The sequence below is a fragment of the Ustilaginoidea virens genome, chromosome 1, assembly GCF_000687475.1.
Source record: "Ustilaginoidea virens chromosome 1, complete sequence".
In the NCBI taxonomy this organism is placed as follows: domain Eukaryota; kingdom Fungi; phylum Ascomycota; class Sordariomycetes; order Hypocreales; family Clavicipitaceae; genus Ustilaginoidea; species Ustilaginoidea virens.
In genome coordinates, this window is record NC_057316.1 from 2,359,595 (window position 1) to 2,373,467 (window position 13,873).

Here is a 13,873-nt window from a genome sequence, read left to right on the forward strand (position 1 = left end):
CGGCTACGGCTTGTGGTGCCGAAACCCGAGAAACGTGTCTGATCAAAATGCGCCGGTATGCTTGCTTGTCAACCACTCAACGGGACGGGCTCCGGACGATGGTGCATCCCGCAGGACTCGCTAGCTCACTATTGCATGAAACTCCGTGATCCCGTCAGTCTCCCGGGCCAGTCGCAGGACCGGACCTCGCATTAGGCTAGCGCTGTCTCGGAATCTTCCAAGGTTTCCACAACTTCAGGCATCATGCCCCTAGTGCCCACTGCCGACATTGGTGCTCATCTCAAGTCTTTCGTCTAGGTAGTTACGAAATTGCAACGGAATTACTGGCCTATAGCCCCTGGCCTTGACGCACGGCCCTTGCGACCTGAACGGGGGGTCGCGAGCTCCTGGTCTGTGACCCTGTGGGTAAGGATTCGATTAGCTGATGACGCTGATGACTGGACGATTACATACTACATGTATGTAGTCCGCCTACGCCATGGCGTGACCCGGCGTTGAGAAGGCCGGCAACTTCAACAAGGCTCTGGCGATTTCCAGCTCCCGGGTAGGATGCCCTTTGAGTCCGCTCTATCGACGAGATTATTGTCAGTTCAATGCATAATGAGACAGCCTAAAATTTGCCCCTTTCTTTTTATGCACCAACCCATCTGTGGAACTAGTTCTTGGAGTTTCAGCAAAAATTTAGGATGCATCATCCATCCATGTTCTTGGAGCCTTCTGTAGCTTATATATATTTTCACCACTTCCTTGCGAATGTCTGGACTCATGGCACGACATTGACCTTTTTCTTCACCCAGGCGCACAAGGTTTGCAAAGCAAGTTCTGCAGGACGTGAGGATCCAAGCTTGAATGCCTATAGCCGCTGGGGGAGTCCTGAGAGTGCCGGGAAATCTAACCAAAATCGTCGAGGGTGAAACGCGGAGCAGTAGTTATCAGCTGTAATTAGGCCCTTCTGGCGGATGTACCATGGCCTAGAAAGCTTGAAACCTTGCGTTGCTTGGCATTCGACAACTCGGGCACAAAGACTGAGCTTCTGGTGTTCCCGATTCCTGAGTGGTAGATAGAGCGTGGTTACTGCGTGGGGGAACATCAGCACAAGCAACGCAAATCAGATGACGGACGGGTTGGTTGCACCACCGCGCCTCCGTCAATGAAACCTACCAGTTTCACGATGGCCATATGCTAGAAAAGAAACATCAACGCCGCATGGTCATTACAATGCTCATTATAACCTTTGTCGTCTCCTCTTTCTCTCTGGATCGGCTGAGACCTGCAAGTCCGATTCTGCGAGCCATGCCATCCAGAATGTGAGAGGAGATGGGGTGTGCCAACAAATCATGACTCGATTGAGGAAGAAGAACATGCCGTATTTTGGGCATACATGCTGTAACCGCGGTCGTTTCTGAGATCAGGCCTTGGTCTGGAAACCGTCCATGGCGAGTCGAAATCGTCCATGGCATATCTGAAGTACACACACAGCGTTTCCCACCGCATCGGTTCCCTTCAGCGTACGTGCGTACACTGGCCGTCAACAGCAACGGAATTTCGTCCAATTGGCCATAGACGCACTGGTTGAGATTGATTGGGCCACGTGAATGCGTAAACGTTCAAGGAGCTCTGTGGTACGCACAACGGTCCAGTTCTGTCGTATTGAGCTGCGCCAAGGCACTGGATTCCTGGACGTTGCCAGACTGCTTAAGACGCCAGGCGCTAACGAAGCAATTGGCGGGAGGCGGGAGGGAGGGCGGAAGGCGGAAGGCGGAAGGCGCTGGCGAGTCAAACCTGCCTTTTGCAGCTGCAGCGGCAAACAACCCCGCTGTGAGGCCAACCAACCACCGACAGCGACGGCGACGTCCTGCTCCTTCCTTGCTCCTTGCTCCTTGCTCCTTGCTCCTTGCTCCTTGCTCCTTGCTCCTTGCTCCTTGCTCCTTGCTCCTTGCTCCTTGCTCCTTGCTCCTTGCTCCTTGCTCCCTTCTTCAAAGTGTAGATATACGGAGGAGGTATGCGATGGCTAGGTACCTATTCAAGCCTGGTCGCAGAACTACCTAAGGTACCTACCTAGGTACCTACTTTTGAAGCTACCCCTACCCGTAACTCCTCACCGCATCTCCTACCTTGGTAGCTGATGGGTTAGGTAATCAACAGCTTGGCTGAATGAATGCATGCCGTGACAACTGATGGGCGTTTAGGAGCAAGTGCAACCTTGACGGCCAACGTCTGCCAGCCATAAACACGATTCATCCAACGTCAGCTGCCTGAACCACCAGTCTTTATGTACTCCGGAATCTGGCCCGTCCGCGCGGCCTGACTGCGCAAGTTCAACGCGGATCGCTTGCGTTATTACTGTTATTACTGCATGCCCTCTTGCCACACCAACTCTCAGGTCAGCGGACGGGGGTGACGGCGCGATGTGACGGCACATGTGACAAATGAGATGAGGGTGATGAGTCTGATGACAAACCCGGCGAACCCTGCCATTTGGGCACAGGGCCAGCGTTTGCCCATATGTATGGCGGCCTTGTCACTGCATGTGCTCCGCATGAGTCTGGGGTAATCATCTGGATTCTGCCATTTTGGTCACATTGGATTGTTGCTCAACAGCTGAAAGAAAGGTTGCATTTCGAAAACATTTGAACGCCTGGGAGAGGTACAATCGGCGTGGCAAAAGGATAGGTACCTACTCCGTACCTCCTAAGCTTTGGGCAGATAGCCTCAGGTTGGGTGGTCGTCTCTCTCTTTCTCCCTCTCTCTCTCTTTTTTATTTATTTATTTATTTTTTATTTTATTTTTTTTTGGCTACCTTACCTACCTCAGGTAGGTATTCAACGAAAAACGCATTGACAGGTTCCCCACATTGAATTCGCCTAATCGCACTACGTGCCCGTAGTGTTGATTTCGTCCCATCATGCATGACCTCCAATAAACCATGCCTCGACGAGGTTCTTCAAGGTAGAGGCTCTGAACCCCCCCTGAATGAATTTACCACCTCCACCAGCTTCCAAACTGAGAGATGTGTAATTTTTCGTTTACTGAAGCGCAAAACGAGCCAATATGTCATCAGGTAGGGAGTAGATAGCCTTGATGGATAGCAGGAGCCTGTTTAGCGCCAGTCCGCCCTCGAAGCATGCATCATTTTAGACCTGCCACGTTGCGAAACCGACTGCATAAGTACTCGAGTATGATGACATAAAGCTTGGATGGGCTACTATTTCCTCGGGCAAAGCTAAGAGCCGCTTACTAGAGGTTAGGGAGTTGTCAGTTATCGCAGTGTAGATGCCAAGCCCAATAGAGCCGCGCTTGGTGTGGCCTGGCGCGACCCAGCCATTTTGTGGTGCTACAGTTTTGTTTCTACGGCGGACTTACGGAGTACTAGTTTTGTCTCGGAGCCAAAAGCAGAGGGAGCTATTGGCGGAAGCATTCAAAGCCTTTGCCCCGTTGGCGAATGCAGCACCAGCTTCCCAGGAGGGAGCTAGACTAGATACCTATGCCTAATTTGCAATTCGCGGCTTCACTTTTTTTTTTTTTTTTTTTTTTTTTTTTCCCTCTTCATCTTTTCAAAACGAACAGAAAACTCGCATCACACATGTACACCTAGTTGGAGCCTGGAGCCCGGAGCCTGGAGCCTGTACATAGTTTGCAATGACGTCTCTTGCAATATGCGCGGCTATCCACTCCGCATCCGTGCTGATGCGATATAGAAAGAAAAATCGCGCCAGCCAAAGCCGTAGTTCCTGCACGGAGTTCTCCGGAAGATAGCTTGACTTGAATACCTACCTACCTACCTAGGCATCAAAACGAACCCTGCTATACGAAATACGTAACATGTGCCGGAGAGGGAGGCTTCTATTTATGAAAGTCTGGAGTACTCCGTAAAACCCACGCAAACAACACTGAAGCGCTCTGGGTCCGTGCGAGTTTGGCTCGCGCTAGGACAGGGCATCGAGCATATCGCCTGGCCTGGCAGGGACATGCACTTATGCACGGGCCCGGTCGATGAGAACGTGGCTCCGGCCGCGCATATCCGGGTCCTTGCTGCTTCTCGGCAACTAAAGCAACTAAAACAGCAATGGTGTGAAAAGGTCGTCCCTCGAGGGCAAACCTCTGTGCGTCTCGGGCAAATGCTGGCTTTGGAAGCGTCTAGTACAGTTTGGTGACCACGTAAAAGCTCACGCGGGGCTGAGTAAGCAAACCGCCCATTGCCTCGGGCGGTTTCCTTGAGACAAGCATCAATGTCTGATCTCCGGCCAAGCCAGGATTAATTAGACTTGTGCACAATAGCATGAGGATGACCGCATTTTGACATGCTTCTCAGGGCCCTTTTTTTTTTTTTGGTTGCCAATGAATATGTGTTTTTAACCCATTTTCAGAGGAATATGGTTAATCGGGTCTTACTACCCAAGGTAGGTACCTAGGTATTCACGGATAAGCTACACAGCACAAGGGATGGTGATGCAGCTTCTTAGACGTGGACGGTCGGGCTGCCCTGACTTTCGTCACATCTCGCCCGCAAAATGGTACTCCACGATGCATGGCACTAGCGGAGCAGAAAAGAGGAGGGCAAGAAACACTCTGATTCGGAGCGACTCAAAACGAACATGCAGAGAGTTGGTTATGTAATCCGTATGCCCGTTCGCACCGTACGCAATGCGACGCAGTTCTGTGCAGTGCAGTGCAGTGCGCTGCAATGCAATGCAATGCGACGCGGTGCATGGACAACCACCGGGTGGACTGACGGAGGAACAATAGATAAGCTTGTGTTCGCCAACGAGAAAACCGGATACCTGTTGGGGAACAAGGCACAAGCTGCAAGGCACAGGAGATGGGTAGCAACGAGGAACAACGGGGGCAGCAGAATAAGAAAGATTGATGCCTTGGGCACAGCCATCCTTTTGGTTTTGGCGCGCGACTTGTCGACGAGCATCAAAGGCGAAAGGTTGACATTGGACCTGATCACAGGGTGATGGGGTGCGGGGTTTTTTTTATTTGTCTATTTGACTATTTGTCTATTTGTTTATTTGTTTTTTTTTTTTTTCTGCTGGAGCAGGTAGAAAACGTCATGTAGGGCACGAGCAAGAATCATGACGCAACACCCGGGGCAATACATACTCGTTAAATGTATGCACTGGTTTATGCACAAACTGTGGACATTTGAAATAATGGAGAGGAAATAATAGTCATAATAATGCGAATTGCACTTATTCCCTGCTCATCGAAAAACCTGTCGCAACACCGATCAATCCCGGAAACCCGGCTGTATTGTTCCTTCCCTACATGTATCCGGCCAACTTGATCGACTTTCCTTGATGGAGCGACATCAGGCGGTGACGACACGATTGCACAACGAACATCACCCGCCTAGAGGAGAAGAAAGAGACATGCGAAAAAGAGGGAGAACGAGAACAAGCAGAAAAGGAAGCGAGCGGGGCAAGCAAGCAAGCAAGCAAGCAAACGCTTCTGTTCCGCGGCAGAGGTCAAGTCATCAGTCAATCAGTCGAGCATCTTTAAACACACACACACACACACACACACACACACATACACAGGGTCCCACGGAGCTTGGCAGACGTTACCCCGAAACGGTGCCCATACAAAGCCGTTCCTGGGCATGCCACACACGGAGAGCAAGAGCGTCTGAACTGCGAGGCTGCAGACGGTCAAGACAATGGGCACAGCAAGAAGCCGAACACATGGCTGGCTGCGGTGCGACGCACAGGCCGTCGGCCCGAGGTGAAACTTGCCCAACGGCTGTCCTTGTTGGGCGGCGTTGTCGTTGGCAGCTAATTAACCGTGGGCCGAAAAATGCCAAGTTGGCCACGGCGTTGACAGGCTGGAGGCAAGTGAAGCACTGGACGTCGAGACATCGAAATGAAACCAACCTCTCCCCGACCATGCGGTTGGAGGCTGCCCTGCCCGTAGGCTGGGGCTGTCTAGGGCTAGTATTGGGCGCGGGACGGTCTGGAGGTTATCTTTTGGCCATTTACTTTCCGTCTTTGCCCTTTCTTTCTTTCTTTCTTTCTTTTTTTTTTCGCCCTGATAAATGCCCTCTATTGACAGAGCGTGACACTGAATGCGCTCAACGACGTCGATGCTGTCCCTTGATTTGTCTTGATTTGAAAAGAGTGGACGTCTTGTCCGGCACCTTTTACGATTCTCAAAGGGAGGCATCAGCAGTCCTCTTACTAGCCTTTTCCTCTTGTAGGTCACGCCAGCCATTCGCAAGGAGCAGGATTAAGGGTTGCTTTCTGGACATGTCAACTGTCAACTAGGTCAACTAGGTCAACTAGGGATGGCGAGGCTCATGCTCCGCAGTCCGTTCCCGTCCATATAGTCTTTAATGCATTCCCCAGCTCTTTTCCCTGGGATCAGCGGCCAAGCATATGATATGCTTGCTTGCTTGCTTGAACAGGGTTGGTCCTATGCCGCTGCAAGATTTCATACCATAGTTTAGACTAGATAAATCTCGAGTGAATTGGTGTAATGGGACCCAAAGTTCGGATCCCGCCAAGGGTTGAAGTTCACAGGTATGTACATACATACATACCCATGCCCACTCCGTATGCCGTCGTCTACGGAGTACATTGCCGTGCCCTCCTGACCAGGACCCTCGGCTGAGATATTGTATGTATTACGGAAATCGTTGGCGCACCGGGCGCACCACCCCAAACTGCGAGTGGATCCGTTGAATGAACTGCTTGCTATGTACATTACGCAGTGCGCACAAGCTGTCCTGAAGCCCCCAGAAAACCCATTTTCATCAGGACCCGCCCAATCTTGCTGGGCGGGCAGGGATCGTAACCTCGTCCTGCTGGGTGCCTACCCTTCTTTGGTGGCTCTGGATCCTGTTGCCTGAGACTTGTTGAAAATCTGTTTCCTTTGCTGGGGGTTCAGCGTGCGCGTATCAAAAACAAAAATGCACCTTTAGAGTATATGCCTCGAAATAGAAGATTTGTACAGGTCCCGATATATAAACTGGTTGTTATATTGGTGCCTAGGGACGATTCTGCTAATGAAAATGAGGTACCTCAGGTACCTGGTGCTTTATTGACCCGGCCTTGTGCAATTCAATATATTCTTGACGCGGGACGAGGGGAAGGGCTCACCAACGAACAGGTAGGAACCTGCTAGCGCCAGTAAAATGGCATGATGAATGCTATTTGGATAGGTTGTCCCTGTACCGCGCGAATCGGGTCCAGGAGGCGACTGGTTTCCCTTGGCTCGGCGTTGCTGCTACGGCCGTGCCTGTTCGCAGCAAAACAACAAGAGGACAAGTCCGCGATGAGCGAGAAGCTGTGGGTTTGTGTGCGTGTGAAACTGTGAAACGGTTGCCCAGCAAAGCCCAAAAAAAAAAAAAAAAAAAAAAAAAAAAAAAAAAAAAAAGCACCCCGTCTGATGGAAGGGGTAAGGAGGACGTCATATCCTGCGTGGCTGCGTCCGCCAGGTGGATCGGCTCCTTTCATCCGTCTCCTTTCCTACTACTCCTTTCCTACCCCTAGTCAAGTCCATCATCGCCACCCTGGACGCCACCCTGGACGCCACCCTGGACGCCACCCTGGACGCCACCCTGGACGCCACCCTGGACGCCACCCCTGGACGTCTTGAGCAACCGTCTTGAGCAAGGGGAAGTGGGGGCATGGGGTTGGGGGGTGGGTGTCGGCACCCAGGCAGGGAAAGGAAGCAAGATGCTAAAACCCAAGACCCTGGGACAAGGGAAAAGAAAGAAAGATGCAACTTCCCTGAAAAAGGGAATGGAAAATCAACAAGCTGCTGACGGGCTGCACCGGACCTACAGGCTACAGCCACGCTACTGCAACGCCTGCGAGCCAAGCCTAGGTTGGTTAGCGCCAGGCCCCACATCCTCCCATCGGCACTCTGCCGGCGCCGTCTCCACTGGCTATCCAGGCCAGCCCGTGCCATTGTGGGCAGCTGTGGGTCCATACTTGCCTGAAAATGTGCTTTGTGTGAGAGGTAAGTGCCACAATCTCAAATAAACCAAGCCAATGGGGGAAGCAGCTGGGAAGGCAGCTGGGAGGCAAGCTCCCCCTGCCTCGTCAAGGTGTACCAGGGCTCACTTCTAGGGAGAGGCGGAATAAACACGATAATCGAACCCCCAGACCATCGGCCTGGACTTCCGTCACTGGTCCTTCGTCTGGCTTCGAGCTTTACCACAAAGGCGTGTCTCTCGCTGTCGAGTTCTACACAACATTGCCGTCCTCGTCTCGCTCGCTCTCATACACTCCCCTCCCTCTGTCTCTGTCTCTGTCTCTGTCTCTGTCTCTGTCTCTGTCTCTGTCTCTGTCTGTCTCTGTCTCTGTCTCTCTCTCTCTCTCTCTCTCTCTCTCTCTCTCTGGATTTGCAGCCTCTTTTGCCTGGCTGCATCACCATCACCATCATCATCGCCACCAACAGTCCTTCTTCTACTTCCCTGTGGGAAGGACAGATTGAGAATCCAGATCGAAAGCACGCTGACCAAACATCGAGCGCTGCTCTGATTATTCCCGGTACCTCTTTCAACGGTGGTGGTGCGGCCGCGCCACTCCCATCGTCTTATCTAACTCTAGAGTCTACGCTGCTTCCCTCCCTTGCAAGCCAGCTGGTAAATTCCGCCTGGACCCTCGAGAAAAAGGCCGAGCGCGCGCCATGGTCTGCTTTTGCTCTTGGCCCTCGCCCCTGCTCTGAGCTTCTTGCCCTGTTACTGCCTGCTTGACATCAATATCTGGTTCACCTCATCTACTTCCCTACTTCGTCGAGTCGGACCTCCAGGAAACTGTTGTTCCTTTCCTCCTTCCATCGTGGTTTTGCAAACAGCTGCAGTGTCGAGTTGGTTTTGCAACCCCTCATCCAGTCAGCAGCACCCGTACTAGGTCATCTCGCTATAACAACACCAACCACAGACAAACAACAGATTCGACACCGCAGTTCTCGGATATCTGGATCCCTCACATCAACGTCTATCCATCCGTATATCATCTGGTGAATCGTACAACCGCCATTGCACAGTCAATGCCATCAATCCAGGCCGTGTCACTCGAATAAAATTTGCAAAAGGTTAAATTTGAGCAAGACCACGACACACTCGGTGCATCTTTTGGTGCCTACGCCTTTTCCGCCCACATAGTTTCCACACGTGAATTCGGGCTTTCTGCATGAAGATTTTGGCCTGCTGACTGATTTTCTAAATTTTCGACTGTCAAGCCCACAGGTTCCCTCAAGCAAGGTCAACAGCAGCGCTCGCAGAAGACATAACGACCAAAACGTTTGCCGAATTTCAACACGTCTGTCCCGATTCGATTTAGAGCCGGGCTCCGCCTGATCAGCTCTCCTGTCTTATGAGCTTGAATTTGGCAGCAACATTCGAGTTTAATGGATGTCTTGTGTGGCTTGGAGATACGCTAAAGTAACCCGTCTGTCACCTCAATCAACAGCGTTGAAGTCGGCATTGGTCTCGAAACTGGTTACTCTTGACAGTTCGATCTCCTGGAGCGTGAAGCTCTCAGATCGCGATAGTCGCTGTGTTTGCACGCAATGCTGAGCATTCATTCCTCGGAAGCCGGCCTCTGCGCTGCACATGAGTCAAAACCCTTCTACAAACCAAGTACACTCTCCAATGGACCATGTGATACCATGTATCAGACCAAACTCTACGGACATCACTCTCAAATGACCCCTCCCACAACTCCAAATGGTTCCCAGGAGGACCTAGTTCGGGAACAGGTATCACCCATTTTCCACACCTTTTTGAGGGCCTTCTATCCTTTTCATCCAAGTTATGCCATGTCTGATTCCAGTATAACGCTGGCCTTGGATGAGGGGGATGTGGTTCTAGTACATTCCGTTCATACCAATGGTTGGGCAGACGGCACTCTGTTGACGTCTGGTGCTCGGGGATGGCTGCCAACCAACTACTGCGAGGCTTACGAGCCAGACGACCTGCGAAGCCTGCTGACAGCACTGCTCAATTTTTGGGATCTCCTCCGAAGTACATCGGTGAACGACAGCGAAATGTTCAGAAACCAGGATTTCATGAAGGGCATCATTGCAGGTGTTCGCTTTTTGCTGGTACGCTCTAGCTTGTCACAAGTCCATCTCTTGACCATGATTTTATCTGTCAAAAACATTGTTGTGTGTGTGGTTTGCGTTGGCCTGACTCTCCCAAATAGGAACGAACCGGATGCCTCAATCGCGAGGCAAGTATTGTGTTGCGAAGCGAGGGCCTACGTAAGGCTCGCAAGTCACTACTCTCCGAACTGTCTCTGCTGGTCAAAACGGGCAAGAAGTTGCAGGAAAGCCAAAGTGGCTCTCTATATCCTCCCGAAGACGTCAATGATATCATTGATGACATGATATTACGCGCCTTCAAGATTGTAACGAAAGGAGTTCGGTTTCTCGATGCGATGGAGGAAGAACGACTGGTCAGAGCTCCTGCTTCTGTAACTATAATGACCACGGTTGCCGAGGAATCATCTATTCCTCCCACCCCTCCTGCGGACCGGACGGTATTCAAGGGCCACGGGATCGATAATGCCAGCCAGGTTGGGTCACAGACTCGTGCGACCGACGATCTTGATGATGCTCATGCAACATGCAATACATCTTCCAAATCTAGTGAGGGTTCCCGCGAGCCGCAGGGCAAGTGGGGCAAGCGAGGGTCATCGCTGAACGCGCCGTCAAACTTGAACACACTTGGCCAGCACAGATATTCCCAAGGGAGCAGTCAAAATCACAGACTTTCGTCTGGAATGGCGCACAGGGTATCACTTGCAGGACCCTCTCCTTGCTCAAGACCGCATTATCTCGTATCTGAGCGACTTAACCGAAGCCACGACAGATTCCTATCCCATCTCGGATCGTTCATTGGCAGACTTCATTTACAATCACATTCAAGACCAGAATTGGCATTAGCCATCAAGCAGTCAGCTGCTTCTGGAGGTGAATTGCTTGCCGTCATGGACAGTGTCTGCATCTTTAATAGCTCCAGCATCGCAGCCTTGAGCAAAGTGAGGACTTCTATGTTTGAACGTATTCAAGCCCTCGTCCTGTCTGCTCGAGACACATTGGCTCATGCGGCTACAGAAGGCGCTGATTTAATTATGCCTCAGGATAATGGTGTTTTGCTGATGGCTGCCACAGGATGTGTTCGGGCTGCAGGTGAGTGTGTGGCCAAGACGAAGGCTGCGATTGAGCGAATCGGAGACTTCGAGTCCGAGCTTGATGGCTTCACGCTGGACATTGACTTGAGCATACTCGACGTCGCGCACGAGAGAGCCAGGAGCTTTTCTGCCTCGGAACGATCAGATGTAACAGACAATGCTGTTGAGCCTTTCCCACTTTTTGAGTCCTCTGTGGCAGCGACTACAAGACGACCTACTGGAGCGGTTGAGAAGCCACTTCCTTGTGTGCCAAGTGTTAGTATTCCATCTGAGAGCAGCATGCAGCAACACGAGAGCCCTGCAGCTTCCCCACGGCCTTCATCCATGCATGAGGACAATGCCTCAAGCACCGCATCTTCGGTCTCTCTGATGCGGCCCACTTTACCGTGTCCGCCTGAACTCTCAACTGCCCTGGACACTTGCGACTGCGCAGAGGATGTGCATGACATCTCTATGATCGACCAGGATCAGCACGCATCTCGGTATGACAGCCTTGTAGCTTCAAGTGCTGGAAGCAGCGGCACCTACCTTAGCAGAGATTCGGAGACAAGCGTGGTCTCCCAAACCTCTAGTCGCGCCACGACTCCTGATCATTCCCCAGGTCCTCGCAAACACCATTCTTTTTCTGATCTCAGCACTACGGAAAGCTTTTCGCAGGCTGACGAGCATGAAGATGTAGAGAAGAGGCTTCTGGTGAAAACCTTTGCTCATGAACTCATGTTTAACAAAGAGGGACAAGTCACGGGCGGCTCGCTTTCAGCCCTAGTCGAGCGTCTCACAACGCACGAATCTACCCCGGATGCTACCTTCGTTTCCACCTTTTATCTCACTTTCCGACTATTCTGCAACCCTGTGAAACTCACAGAAGCCCTGATTGAACGATTCGACTACGTTGGCGACTCTTCCCACATGGCTGCCCCTGTAAGGCTAAGAGTGTACAACGCCTTCAAGGGCTGGCTCGAATCTCACTGGCGAGATCAGACCGATCGAGAAGCCTTGAGGCTCATTATTCCGTTTGCCGAGCACAAGCTCACATTTGTTCTGCCTTCTGCCGGACAGAGATTGTTGGAGCTTGCCAGGAGGGTCTCTGGAGAAGGCTCCTTGGTGCCTAGGCTTGTGTCATCAATGGGTAAAACGAACACAGCCTTGGCTCAGTATATACCTGCAGACACCCCTCTCCCTCCACCTGCAATCAACAAGAACCAGCAACACTTGTTAACCTCGTTCAAAAATGGAGGCAACGGTCCAACTATTCTCGACCTTGAGCCCTTGGAGCTAGCTCGTCAGCTGACCATCAAGCAAATGGGCATATTTTGCTCTATTCTGCCTGAAGAGCTGCTTTCCTCGCAATGGATGAAGAAGGGAGGTGCTGAAGCCCCCAACGTCAAGGCCATGTCGGCTTTGTCAACAGACATCTCGAATTTTGTGGCCGAAACTATTCTCCACCATCCAGAGATCAAGAAGCGCGCTGCTGTCATCAAACAGTGGGTAAAAGTGGCTTGTCAATGCCTGGAACTTCACAATTACGACGCATTAATGGCCATCATTTGTAGCCTCAACAGCAGCACCATCAGCCGCCTACGCAAAACCTGGGAAGCCGTTTCTGCCAGGCGAAAGGAGATGCTGCGTCACCTTCAGGAAATTGTGGAACCAGCTCAAAATAACAAGGTTTTGCGAACTCGACTGCACGACCATGTGCCGCCCTGCCTTCCTTTTCTCGGCATGTATCTGACTGATCTGACCTTTGTCGACATTGGAAACCCAGCTACAAAGCAAATGTCAATGGGAACAGATTCCGATGGAAACGGACATGGCGCACTGACCGTCGTCAATTTCGACAAACACATACGCACGGCCAAGATTATCGGTGACCTGCAACGCTTTCAGATTCCGTATCGACTCACAGAAGTCCGTGATATGCAGGACTGGATCTCGGCACAGATCAGGCGCGTCCGGGACGGTGATCAAGGCAATGTCCTTTTGAACTACTACCGAAGAAGTCTCTTGCTTGAACCACGAGAAAGTGATTCTCGTCGAGAAGTCGAGACACCAACCCAAGTTTCTTCCAACATTGTGGCATCTCGAGGCGATCTCTTTGGTTGGATGACACGGGATCGCGGCCAGACAGCAACCCCGGCGCAAATATGAGCAGCGCAGAACTGGTACATCGAGTTTAGGAGTCGCATCAATACACCTCAGCATGCGCCTACGGTAGTCTCCTTTCTTCTCCTCCAGAATAACACTTGAGCCCTCGACATGAGTCGCGCGCATATCCTTGCGCATATCCTTTTATCATCATCATCATCCTTGTTTCTTCTATACATCTGTTGCTAGAATTTTCCTGTCTTTGATACCCTTGCTTTAATATCATGACACATCCATATCCGGCGGTGTACCTTTGCATTCATATGATGGCTTTCACTGGAGCTGTCTAGTCTACAGCTGCAGATGAGTTTTCTTATCGGGTCTTGTTTGACCGAGTACAATGGCGTTGTGTATGGAAGGACAAAAAAGTTGTTTGCGTATGTGGACATGACCATGTCAATAGCACGCTGGCGCTTTATGAACCCGAGGGACAACGTACGTGACTTGGTCGTCATGCAGAATCCTCCCGTCAAGTTCTAGCCACGTATCATGGCTGACAACGAAGTGATGTTGTATTTTTTTTTTTTTTTTGCCGTCTTTTGTTTTCCTTTTGTGTTTTTTTTTTCTCGCGAGGCTTTTTC

At 51.3% G+C, this 13,873-nt stretch overlaps 1 protein-coding gene across 1 annotated transcript; it reads left to right on the top strand.

The window, feature by feature from the left end:
• Window positions 1-9,657: 9,657 nt before the first annotated feature.
• On the top strand, window positions 9,658-13,295 carry UV8b_00435 (uncharacterized protein; the record flags this gene model as incomplete). Its single annotated transcript, XM_043137933.1, has 2 exons — window positions 9,658-10,056; window positions 10,158-13,295. 2 exons carry the CDS (start codon window positions 9,658-9,660, stop codon window positions 13,293-13,295), a joined length of 3,537 nt encoding a protein of 1,178 aa, XP_042993867.1.
• Between the last annotated feature and the right edge of the window lie 578 nt (window positions 13,296-13,873).